This window comes from Anas acuta, chromosome 6 (genome assembly GCF_963932015.1).
Source record: "Anas acuta chromosome 6, bAnaAcu1.1, whole genome shotgun sequence".
NCBI classification, from domain to species: Eukaryota; Metazoa; Chordata; class Aves; order Anseriformes; family Anatidae; genus Anas; species Anas acuta.
Window position 1 is genome coordinate 22,806,811 of NC_088984.1, and position 13,173 is coordinate 22,819,983.

Here is a 13,173-nt window from a genome sequence, read left to right on the forward strand (position 1 = left end):
CCCGAGAGCTTTCCAGAGAGCCCCGAAGGTAACGCTGGGGTGGCGTTTCGGGAGGGAGAAGGCGAACCAGCCCAACTTGGAGGCGCCTTTCTCGCCCTCCGCAGGGACCACGAGCGCCCGGGGCGTCCCCGGGGTGGCTGCGGGGCGGGGGCGCGGGGCAGCGCACCCCGGGCATGAGGCAGCACACCCCGGGCACGCCTCGCCCCGCAGGGCCGGCCGCCGCCCCGTCGGCCCTCGAAAGCTTCGAGGCGTCCACCCCCTGCGCGGGGAGCTGGCGCATTGCGGACAATGAACGGCTCTTCATTGGGTGGCGTCCCCCTAATTAAGAAATCTGGAGGCAACCCCAAGGATGTGAGGCAGGAGACGAGCGCAAAGCAGATACGGCCCCCTTGCTTGTTCCCTCCTGGGGTGCCGTTCAGCCCGCTGCTGTCCTTGAGAAATGGACTCTGTACGCCGTCCTTCCCCGTCCCAACTCGCCCCAGTGCAACCATGTCCTTTATTACACGTGTGCTGTGAAATTTGAAGAGGAACATGGGGTGAAAAGATGTGAAATGCCATGTATTGTTTATTAAACGCATCCGATTCCGCGACGATAGCTTCACGCAAAGCTGCTAGTCTAAATCGCCCTCGAAAGGAGAAAACAGGTTACAAAACAGAGGAGATGGGACCTGAAACGCGATGTGATGCACAAGTACGTGTATTGTGTGTCTGTGTATGTGCCTGTATGTGCACTGCTCCACGTATGGCACAGCCCCCGTGTGCGCGCACCCCCAGACGGGCGCGTTTGCGGGGCAGCACAGCAACGCCACGCATTCGCGGGAGGAGACGGTGCACGGCTGCGGGCGTGCACGCACACTGCAGGTCTCAGCTGCTCATCCCAAGCTGCGGGCGACGACAGTCGTGCCGGGCATGCGGGGAGGCAAGCACGCGTGTGGCAGGGCACGCACACGCGGGGCCGTGCGCGCCCCCTCCCTCGCCAGCCGCCCCGGGCACATGTGTGCACACGCGTGCCCGCCGCCGGGCGCGGCACCCCGGCTGCGCCTGCAGGAGATGCGCCCCGCCGCAGCGTGCGCACCCCAAACCCCCCGGGCGGGGAATTTTGGGCGTCTTTTCGCCGAAATCCGCCCCCCCTAACCCCCAGGTGGCTGCGGTGCGGGGGTGAGCAGCGGGCACCCGCTGGCTGCGCCCATGCGTGCGTCCCTCCGCAGCATGCAGGCGACCGTCCGTCCCTTTATTTACTCCAACATAAACATCTTCGCATTCCGACCGCAGCCTAAACGTGATAAAGCCCTTCCGAGGGGAGCTCTCCATTGCGGCGAGTTTGATAAGGCTGCAAAAGCAACGCGGATTGCTCGAAACGGCTCTGGATGCCTTTGTGCTTCCTAAAAGAGCATAAATAATTAAAGTTTGGCAGGGAGGAAAAGCTTTCTTGCAGAACTGTAGTGGCAATAAATGAAATGACTCAGAATCTCTTCTCCAGTCAGTTTTTACGAGAGCTGCCAGACAGTGTCTGTTCACGTTCTCCAGATACTAGGGGCGCCATAACAAAGTTAAGGTCAAGTTAGTGTCTTATCTTGGGTGGCACAAAAATACCGCATCTTCTCCAGCCGGACCGGGTATATTTTTAAACCTGAATGTTATGCAAGTCGTCTGAATTTCCACGGAGGGCTTTTGGAAATGTCACTTGGACCAGAATACTTGGTAATTCCAGGCAACGGTTGCAGATGTTTCAAGACGCCTAACGGTAAAGTATGCGCCTGACTGTGTACATGATGAGCATTTGTGTGTCGATGCTATTTAATCTGAGCAAGGCGAAAAAAGGGGGGGAACGTAATGCTCAGAGCCGGGCTGGGAACCAACCCCAGGGCGAAAATACTCTGGGCAGGCGGGGACCCCCATGTCTGCCTTATTGCAGCGGGGTCTCTGCTGCGATATTGGACTCCAATTCCACAAATTAGATCGCTTTTTAAGGGTCTGTTTCCTAAAAGGGCTGTTTTCGTATTAACAAATCGTCGCCATGTCTTTGAACTTGAATTAGTTGAAACCGGTTGGTTCCTGCGCCAAAATTTAATTGATGCTGGGCTTGCTGCATCGAAAGGAAGGTGAAGGATTCTGGCTAAGATGTAATTAGTTGTTTGAACGATAAAGAAAATGAGGCTTCATAGGTTCCCAGAGCCATCTCTCCTGATGAGCTTGGCGATCAGAAACCTTGGGGCACAATCCAAACGGATCCCTGCCCTTCTCTGCTACAAGCTCAGGGTGGTAAGTGACACAGGAGCCATTTTAACTGCGCAGGCATCATTTTTAAGAGGTTGTTCATGTGTTGTAGCAAAATCGAGAAGGCTCGAAAGTTACCGATGAAGGGAGGAAATGGTGGATTTGTGCCTTGGTTTCTAGTGATACCTTGCGGGAGTTTATCTGCTGGCAGCGATTTGCGGCGTTTGAGGCGGTCTGAGAGTGAGGCACCAAGGCAGCGAAAAAAAATAAAATTAAATGATAAAAAAATACGATACGGTACAGATAAAAGAAAAAGAAAGGGAGAGATAGGGAAAAAGGACTGAGCTTCATGTTATCTGCCCGGCTTGGGTCTTTCGCTTTTCGGGAGGGCACGCGGGGCTGCGGGGCGGAAGCCCCCGGGGCAGCCCTGTCCCGCTTTGGGGGTCCGGGGGAGGCGGGAGGGGCTTGGGGAAGGCTGCGGGGCGCAGCCCGGGCTGGGGGGCTCCCGCCCCCGGAACCTCTCCGCAGCGCGGAGCCGGGGGCGCGCAGGAGGTGCCTGGCACGGCGGGGCCGCGGGGCGCGCAGCCTGCGGCTGGCCGAGCCCGACGCCCGCAGCGGCGATTCGCAGAGCCCCCTGGCCTGCCCCTGGTCGCCCCCGGTGCCTGGGGGCCGGTTCTGTACCTGCCGGGCTGTCTGCTCGCTGGGTGGTGGCCGCCTTTGGGGAAGCCACCCGGGGCCTGATGTCTGGAGAGAGCGCCCGGAGAGCGCCTGGGTGGCAGGGGGCGACCCTGTTTGGCGTGCAGAGCTCGGCCGGATTTCGGGTCAATTTGGAGAGCGGCATATGGCGGGGCCACTCGGGCTATGCTGTAGAGTGGCGGAAAAAGGCATTCCCATAGAGAGCTGGCAAACGTTTCTGGAATGAGGGATTGCTCGAGCATAAGGCTATTGCTGGCGCATATTATTCACTCTCTTCCCTTTTCAGCCTTTGTGACCCTGTTTGTGATCGGCTATGTAAAATAATATTTCAAGGAGAAAAAAAAAGAAAATTGGCAAAAATGAGCCCTCGAGGGCAGGGCGGCTGTGGGGCTGGCGGGTGCTGTGCGTGTCGCCTGCTCCCAACCCTGCTTTTCCCTTCCAATGAAAGTGAACGTTTGGGTGGGAGTTGGAGGCACGGGAACAGAGGTCACTTTGTGCGCTGCTCTGCTTCCCAAGGAAACCGTGCTTGGTGGACTTCTTTTCCTGCCCTAGCCCTTTTCTTTCCAGAAGAGCCCGAAAGTGCCTGCCTTTCATAAAATCCGCTGCTGAGAGATATTCCGTTTGCCTATTTCTCATTGCAGTTTGTCTCTGGCGCCCTTGTACAAGCGCATGGTGTTTGGGCTTGAGCGAGGGAAAACGAGGTGATCGGGACTCGTGCTTTGAATTTCGGAACGGATTTCGGTGCCAACTGTGGATTGCTGGAGCCGAGCGGGCAGCCTCCCTCGCGTGCTAGGGCGTGTAACTGGGACTTGGCTCTCCCGAGTGAACCACCGCCCGCTCCCCATCCGCCGAGCAGCGACCGGCGGACACCGCTCCTGCCATCGGGGAGCGGCCACGCCACGGAGCCCGGGGAGCTGGGAGCCCGCTCCCCGCGGGGCACCTTCCCCGACGGAGCCCCCCTCGCTCCGCGCCCGCCTCCCCCGGCGGCGATGCGGCGGGGGCGCGCCGCGGGGCCCCGCGGCGGGTGCCCGGGCGGCGCGGCCCCAGGTGAACGGGCACTCGCGGCACCCCCAGGCACCTCCTCGCCTACTGGGGAAACGGGGGGAAAAGGCGAGGGTGCGCGCCCACCCGCTCCGCTCATCCCTCCGTGCTGGGAGGGCTCTTTGGAGAGCTCTTAGGAGCCTTTCCGAAGGGCTGATATAGATATAAGGACATTTCTACATTGCGTCACGTGACATAATTACCACTAGAATCAATCAAGATGAATTGCACGTCAGCACACGGTGGGGATTTTTTCTTAGTTGATCCTGTCCAAACCCTCTTGTGCAATAGATGGATCTTGTTCAATGCATTGAAGCCTCCTGGTTGCTTGCAATCGCAAAAAGGAAGACATGACCGAGTTTGACGATTGCAGTCACAGCGCATCCAATATGTATCTGCCAGGGTGCGCTTATTACGTCTCACCCTCAGATTTCTCGACGAAACCCTCTTTTTTGTCGCAATCGTCTTCCTGTCAAATGACTTTTCCTTATTCTTCTAATTTACCTCATGTCCAACCTGTGCGCGAAGTAGCATTCAGGGAATACGGATTAGAGCGCAGCAAATGGCAGTATAGGGGCAGTTATGCTCCTTATTACTCAGCTGAAGAGGTGATGCACAGAGACTTTCTGCAGCCTGCGAACAGGAGGACGGAAATGTTATTCAAAACGGACCCCGTGTGCAGCCACCATGGACCGTCTCCTGCTGCCTCCAACTTCTACAGCTCGGTGGGGAGGAACGGCATCCTGCCGCAAGGCTTCGACCAGTTTTACGAGACAGCCCCCGGACCCCCGTACCAGCAGCACTCCGAGGGCGAGGGGGACGCGGACAAGGGCGACTTGAAGCCCCAGAACAGCACTTGCAGTAAAACACCTTCCAGCCAAGAAAAGAAAGTGACAACAGCAAACAGCGCCGATTCCCCTTCTGGTGAGGCTGTTGCAGAGAAGAGCAACAGTTCAGGTAGGTATCAGTAGTAAATTGGGGGCAAGAGTACAAGGCCAACACTTTGTCAAGCCGCATTTTATGTGCAATTTTATAAGCATCCAAAGGATTTTATATATCCTATAAGATTTCCTTTACCGTTGTAAAGCGTGTTTACGATAGGAAACCAATTTAGGTGGGCTTAAGGTATTCTTGGAAGAGGATATTAATTGTTATTAAATTGTTGATGTGGCGGAGGGAGGGGGGACACAGGGAGGTTTCACAGGTAGTGCTCGGTGCTGCCTTCGTTTTAGAGCCTGAGATCTTCGTTTGTTTGGTGAGGGGGGGTAGGGGGAGAGGAGTTTGAGAAACTTGGAATATTTCCAGCCCATTTAAATATCTCTCTGTATTGCTCGAAGTGCTCTCTTTTAAGGAGAAGTTGGGAAATATTCGCTTTTTCGCTAAGGCACACGGAGAGTAAAAGCCCCAGGAATATTTTCTGAACTGCTGGAGGGCTGCTTTCCAGGCGATGGGATATTGTCAAAGTCTCTGATCTCTTCCCATCTGAGTGCGTTCGTAGCAGCAGCATAACTCAGTTTCTTCTCTCTTGATTTTCAGCGATTCCTCAGCGATCAAGGAAAAAGAGGTGCCCCTATACCAAATATCAGATAAGAGAACTGGAACGTGAGTTTTTCTTCAACGTGTACATAAACAAAGAGAAGAGACTGCAGTTGTCCAGAATGCTCAACCTCACTGACCGACAAGTTAAAATCTGGTTCCAGAATCGAAGGATGAAAGAAAAGAAACTGAACAGAGATCGACTCCAATATTTCACTGGAAATCCCTTGTTTTGAAAGGAAAAAAAAAAAAAAAAAAAAAAAAAAAAAAGGAAAGAGAAGGATAAAGAAAAAGAAAATAAAAAAATAAAAATCGAGAGAGAAAGAGAAAATGAAGAAAGAAGGATAAAAAATGAATATATCAGTCTCTCTGACCTGCCATCTGAATGCAAAAGTAAATTGGTTTACATGACACATCCACCCTGCGGAACTCAAAGTTTCATTTTCACGTGCAGCTCCCCACACTGAATGGCCACTGGAGATTTCGGGGCTTGGCGCAGCAGATTCCTGATAAGGGGAAACTAGGGTAAATCCAACTGTCCATTCTCGAGTGTTTCTCGCCAAAGGTGCTTGTTTTCCTCTCCCACAGTACCAGCAATGGACCTGCAGTGTGTCTGGTAGTTTTTGCTTACAATTAATTGAGTTCGGGGGGGCCATGTTGTTGCTTTTGAGCTAGGATAACAGTTTCCTCCCTTTAAGTGAATGCGGTTTATTTAAGAGATGGTAAATGTACGTTCGCTATATATAAAATATATATATATATGTTTCTATTGTCATCCAAAAGCATGGGCCACTGTCTTTTTCATGTGAATAAATGGTTTCTAGTAAAGTTAAGGTTATAACTTCCGTGCACTGTATGGATTTCCATCTCCAAAGAATCCTAGCGTTTCCCGGGCTAGAGCCAAGTTCAGTTAAATAATAACGGGAGGAAGCCAAGCCGGGTTATTTTAAATGCATTTAAAAATAAATAATAGCTTAGAGCTGTAACTCTCCCTTTGTAGATATGTGTAACCTTCACTGTTCCCCCCTCAGTGTGAGGCAGAGCAAACATGGCTGTCTGCAGACCATCACTTCTGATGGTGCTACAATTACTATAAACAACGAAAAAGGCTTTTTAACTGGTCAGGCTCCCAACAAGCCCAGAATCCCGAAGGCCAATGACTGTTTACTTGCTAGTGAAGGGTAAGCCAGAACGAGGGCTCAGAGCGGTTGAGACAAGAGGGAGCTATAAACAATTGGCACTGGTGGGGAGGGAAAAAAAAAAAAAAAAGTTTGGAGACAGAGGGGAGGATCTCTAAAATATGATTTCTCGGCGGGGCATGCGGAGAGCGGGGCTGGCCGGGCGCGGCCGCTCCGCACCCGCTCCGCACCCGTTCCGCAGCCGCGTAACTCCCGCTCCGCTCCCGCGGGCGCGGCGGGCGGCCCTGCGTCCTCCGGCGGGCAGGGATCCGGCGGAGGTCCCCTCCGCTTTATGCTGCGTGACCTGGCTGGGCTGTTTACAAAACCTTGAACTGTCTAGACAACACCATAAAACCCGAGGTTCTAAACAGCTTAATTGGGTTATATTATACACCTTCTGGTGGGTGAAAAAGAGATTTCCGCAATGTGCAATAAAGGCGAGGAGCGGGGAAAGAATTTGGCGTTTTTGAATAGGACGGAGCGGCTCGCGCTACGCTTGCTTTCAGCGAAGGCAAAACTAGGCAAATTAGTGACGAACGGCCCCAGAATTAAAAAATGGAGAAATGGGAGCGGAGGGAGGCATGGCTAGAAAAATTTTTTAAAACCCTTTAGCAAGAAAAACATAAGTGTATGCCTTTGAACTTCCAAAATGTCAAGGTCATCACCTTTAACCTTTCTGAATAATTAGGCGCCTTAAGGTTCCTCTGTTATTTTCAACCACCACCCACTCTCTCTCTGTCTCCCTCCCTCTCTCTCACACACACGCACAACCACACACACGCTGAGTACCGCATAGATGGCCATATTAGCAAATGCATCATAACGCAAAGAAAATCCCAGCTGGGTCGAGGTGAGCATCTCCGCGGCGTGCCGGGAGCAAACCCGGCTCCCGTTCCCGCCAGCGGACTCCCCGCTTCCCTCTCCTTTCTCTTCCGTGCCCCGGGAACTCGCCCCAAATCTCCCCTTTTAGCCCTAAAGAAAAAATGCTTTTGTAGCTCCGAATAAAATGCGGGGGGTTGTAAGGAACGCTTCGTAATCTGGGGAGAAGGATGGTATTTCGGCAGCTTTTCTCCAGATGCGCGTTTCCCCGCAAAGCCCATACATTGGAAATGCTGCTAGTCGCGGGGAATTTCATTTCGCCTGACCTTATAGCAAAATTCTCGCGTCTCTCCCGAGTCTTAATCCACAGGGCGAGAACGACTCTTCTGATTTTCTGTTCCCTGCAGTGCTTTAACATTCTATCTTAGAGGACCATTATCCCTTTAAAATGCCCAGACACCGCAAAAGAGGGCCGCGGAAACCTAAACGCCCCAGCATTAATCTTGCATAAATGCTCAATTATAGCAGTTTTAAGTTTCTATTGAAAAATAAAGGGAAAAAAAAACACGACTGAAAGCAAATTGGGGTGAGGAGAAATTCCCTGGTGCTTCGCCACCAAATGCCACAGGAGGGCGCGCTCATGTGCTGTAATGCGCACAGCAGCCCTGATGTTCAAGGATATTTTGCTCCTAATAATAATTCCACTGCTAATAAAATATCTAATATATAAGTAACGATAAGATTTCAGGGCCTTCCAAATGAGAAAATAAAGCATCAAAAAGATTTATTAAACAAATAACCCATAACCGTGACGTGTTCGAGAAATATGCCACTTTAAAAGATTTTTTTTGGTCGTAATCTTTTATAATGCATCCGAGCTTTAAAAAAAATCACATAATTTTAAGAAAAAAAAAAAAAAAAAAAGATATTCAGAATTCGTTCCCTAGAACGAAAAACTATTTACTCCTTTAAGGACAGCCTTAACGCGGGTAGAACAAAAATAATATAAAAAACAGGCATTTCCACAGTTTATCTTTCAATTCTCACTCAAGGCTTTTCTTAAATAAACCTATCGGCACAGAAAGCATAATTTTAAAAACGTATTTTACTTAAACGCGAGATTAACATTAGATGCTGAGAGTGCTTATTTTTTTAAAGAGAGACAGAGAGACTAAAGCGAAGATATTTTTAATATCCGAACATCACCTTGCCAAGGCTTTGCTGATTGAAATCCCTCTCCTTAAAAGCACTACGGAGATCTATTAAAATGAAACTAGAGATTAGAAAATTAAAGTGAAGCTTATGAATTCCCTGGACGTTTTCCAGCGACCGAGTATGTTCCGTTTTTCTGGTTTTGTGTTTTCTTTTTTGTCCTCCAATGCACACTTTTCCTCAGAATCTCACGGAAGAAAGGGCTTCGCTTCCTTCTGCTTTTTTTTTTGCAGAGTTCATCGAAATCTATTTCGCCTTGGCTCAGCCATGTTCCGCATTTTCAAAGCCCCGTCTTTCGTGAAAGCATTTGTTGGCACTCTGACCGCTGGGTTTTGGGTGTTTTTTGTTTTTGGTTGTTGGCTTTTTTTTTTTTTTTTTAGAAGTTCATTGTTAACAGTTTCCTAGAAATAGCCTTTCCGTCTGTGATAAAATGTTAAAATGGCATTGTGCAAACTAAAATCCTTGGATTCTTTGACGCCAAAGGTAGCCCCTTTTAACCGGACCCAGAGCCCGGAGTAAAATGCCCTGGTCTCTCGGTGGCGATACCTATTTCGGAAGGGAAAGATTTAGCAAAGTTTTCTTGTTTGTTTTTGCTGGCATTAGAGTGCTTCTTGTGAGAGCCCACACCAGCCCCAAAGCCTTGAGGCTTCTGCGGGATGCTTTAGCCCCTCGCAATTACAGTGAGGCCGATCTCAGAGAATGTAAACGAGTGATTGGAGCCAGGATGTGTTGTTAATGGAAAAAACACACACACACAAAAAGAAAAAGCCAAGAAACAACAACCGAAAAAACACAACATCTTGACTATGGGAATGCCGCTTTGTTCTTTTTTATTTTCTTTCTTTCTTTTTTTTTTTTTTTTTTCAATCATCGTGTTGGTGTGATGATTCCGTGAGAGTCTATCTTTTGTATTCCCCCCCCCCCCCCCCATTTCTCTGTTTTATTCTTTCCGAAAGAAAAGGCTGGGGGCTATTTCCAAATGTCTTTGAGCTTGTCCTTTTAGGAGATCGAATAGGGCGTTTGCTTATTTTCTGACAGAATTTCTAATTCGGCAGAAATCTGCCGGAAGATAAACGTGTAGCTCAGATGCCGGAGCTGAGGGCAGAACCGCCGAGCAGCCTCCCCGCTAAAATCTTATAACTCGGGGCTGTGCTTCTGTGTGCACGGAAATATGGAAAGACAGCAGAGGAAGGGCTGAGGCTGGGGGCGAAGCTGGGAGTACAGACAGTGCTACCGTGCGCTCCCCACAGCAGAAATAACACCTCTGAAGAAATGGGCAGTGAGGTATCTTGTTTATTTTATAAGCTTTTCTATTTAGGAAAAGGGATAATGTCATCAGTATGTTCCTCTCTTTCCCCCCCCCCCCCCCCCGGTCGAAAAAAATCCAGGGAATCTGAGCCCTCAGCCGAGACGTCGACTCTTTCTATGAAAATATGGCACATAGAAATCTGGGCAACGTGACAGTTGCTTTATTAAAAGAAGAAAGGTCACAATGTTGTAGCCATTTTTTTTTTCTTTTAAATAAAAGCTATTCTTCAATCTCCCTGCAATATAACAGCGTGGTATAAAATATACAGTCCGCGCGTTTAAAGGCACCCTAAATAAAATGCTGAAATCGAGTAAATGAAAGCAATTTTACTAAAAGCTTCCCGGGTTCCAACCTATTTTTAAAATAAGATATTTATCGTGATACCTTTGTTACTGAAGGCATCTGCAAAATATCTAGCCCCTTGCGTACCTCTCTCCCATCCCCCTCCTATAATGAGACACAAACACAGCAAATTGCAAGTATGAGGATCGTCAGCACTGTCGAGAAAAAAAAAAAAAAAATCATATCACTAATAATAAGGATTAGGAAGATAAGGCAGTGAAAATTAAACCCCACTGGCACGTCTGGTAACCTCAAGTTTTTAGCCCTGACATTTGCTAGAGGAGAAAACTGTAATGTCCACCTATGCTTTATTACAAACAGTAATTTACATCTGCATGGACCCATTGGTTGGGTTGTTTTTTGCTGGTTTTTTTTTTTTTTTTTTTTTTTCTCCCCTCATTCGGAAAAATATGGGGCTCTGAGAGCAAAACCTTTATATTAATGTAGACTGTATATCTCATTTATTGCACAATATTGATTTATTTATTAATGTTAATTACTTGATTCCATTTTAATATGATTTAAAACAAGAGTGACATTAAACGCCCAGAGCCTAAGTCTCCAGTTCCCCAGTGACTCTTGCATGTTTATTCAACTTCTATTTACATCAAACTTAAACTTTCCTACTGTTCATTTTCAATAAAAAATTGCTGCCCGTTTTTCAAAAAAGAAAAATCCCTCATGATTTATCGTGAGCAAGGGGTCTTACGGAGCTGTTTACCAGTCCTGAATACGATATTTAACTCATTATCATCACAGCCATCCTCGGAGTTTCCGTGTAGTGACATGCAAGAAATTCATATTTGCAATTAAAAAAAATCAAAGAGACCTCATGTCTGACCAGAAGCCAAGGAGTGAGCTCCTTGAGCACAGGCGAGGCTGGCGTGGCAAGCAGTTAAGCGTTGGGTTATTGTTTGAACTTTACTGTTGGGCAAAATCCACTGCAAACCTCTGGGCTAATACTTCAGTTGGGATATTTCTGGGACCTTCTTTTCTTAAAGTGTAAATAAAGGTTATGAAAGACCCATTTGATGGGCATAAAATTCCTGATTAGATTTAACAGTCAAGTCTTAAACTGCGTCCAGGAAAATAGTATTTTGTTTCTTTAAACTCTGTGGGTTGTCCGGGCTGTTGTTTAAAAAGAGGAAATTGCTAGAAAGCAAGGGGGGGAATGCAGTGCTCAGAGGGAGCGTCGTGGGCTCCTCTGCAGCTTCTTTCCCAGCTCAGGCAAATCTTAGCAATGGCTCTGATAATGATCTTAAATGTAGAGATTTTGGAAATGCCCCTTTCCCTGCTGAACCCTCGGTGCCGGTGGAGCGTGCCCGGAGAGGGCAGAGGGCTGCGCCAGGCGCAGGGGATGCTGCAAAAAATCTGGAAAGCAGCGAATATTATGGAGGTAATATTTAAACTCTCCGGCAACACAGAAGCTGGAGACTGGAGCTATAAAAGACACTGGCTCTTAACCTGACAATGATGTTGTATTTGAACAGCTGCGATAAGGTTTTAAAAGGTCTGTCTCATTGCCACAGCGAAATTTTAAATAGGGTTATTGTTTCCAGCAATGTAAAGTGTACGGTAAAGTGCAAAACAGTCAAATGCCAGGAAACAGGAGAAAATTCAAGCCCACATTGCTGGAAAAGGCATGTTTTGAGCTGTGCGAAAGACGCATTTGAAATGTTAAAAATCCTTTCACGTGCTGCTTGCTCCTTGGAATCTGAAAGGGTGTTTTGATGTTAGAAAGGCCCAAAATAAACAGCCAGATGCATCTGAAACAAAAATTATCAACAAGTTCACTTTGTGTGGATAAGAGTCCTTGACAACATTAGTCCCAGATAAGAAATACTCCAGATTGAGAACAGTTAAAAGCCAGCCAGCCAGCCAGCCAGAAGCAAAGAAAGAAAGAAAGAAAGAAAGAAAGAAAGAAAGAAAGAAAGAAAGAGAAAGAAAGAAAATTAAAAAAATAATAATAAATGCCCTGTGCCATCACTATCTAAAATGTAACAGGTTCGGGTGTAAATATGGTTACGATGTGGGGGGACACTAAAACACGTTTAAAGTATTGGGATGCAAACATCTAATTTGCCATGTAGGCATTTACTGGTGCCCTCGGTATTTTTTATTTTTTTTAAATTTATTTATTTTTTTAATATTCCAGCTGCACTCATCACTCGTCATTCGAAAAAAGAAAAAAGAAAGAAAGAAAGAAAAAGTTACTCGATCAGTTGCAGTAGGGGCATGAGTTTCTGTATATATATATATATATATATATACACGTATTTTTTGATGACCAATACTACAGAAGGAGAAATTATCTTATGGTGCTTTCAGTTTCCCGGGCAAGTGAAAAAAATGTATATATGTATATATGTGGTTTTTTTTTTTTTTTTCACAAGCCGTAGTGAGAAAGCATTGTAATATAATTTTAGGAATGTATTGTAACTATAAAACTCGACTTATGACAAAAGTATAGCTTTTAATATTTGACGATTTGTGTTAAAACAAAAATTGACCTTCTTGGTTAGTAGCGAGGGGAAAAATCAATGGTATAATTTTCAATAATTCATAACGCGAACGCCATTATGCTAAATCTTAACTATTAATCTTATCCTTTACAAAGTCTCGATTGATTTGTTAATAAAACATCTTCCCGTGCGTGGCAACAGCGGGTATAACTCTTTAAAAACCTCCAGAAGCAAGAAAATTACCAAGTAGCCCGGGAATGCAGATGAGGGCTTTTATTGATCGCCCCTGCCTCTCCCTAATACGCACCAATAAATCCCGCAACCTCTTGTACCTCGCGCTCGTCAGGCAGCACGCACGGCT

The 13,173-nt window shown here is 47.5% G+C and overlaps 1 protein-coding gene across 1 annotated transcript; it reads left to right on the forward strand.

Moving 5' to 3' along the window:
- Positions 1 to 1,319: 1,319 nt before the first annotated feature.
- Positions 1,320 to 10,810, forward strand: HOXD11 (homeobox D11). The gene is made up of 2 exons (XM_068685755.1): positions 1,320 to 4,911; positions 5,491 to 10,810. The coding sequence occupies exons 1-2, from the start codon at positions 4,305 to 4,307 to the stop codon at positions 5,724 to 5,726; spliced, it is 843 nt and encodes a 280-aa protein (XP_068541856.1). The 5' UTR covers positions 1,320 to 4,304; the 3' UTR covers positions 5,727 to 10,810.
- Positions 10,811 to 13,173: the final 2,363 nt, after the last annotated feature.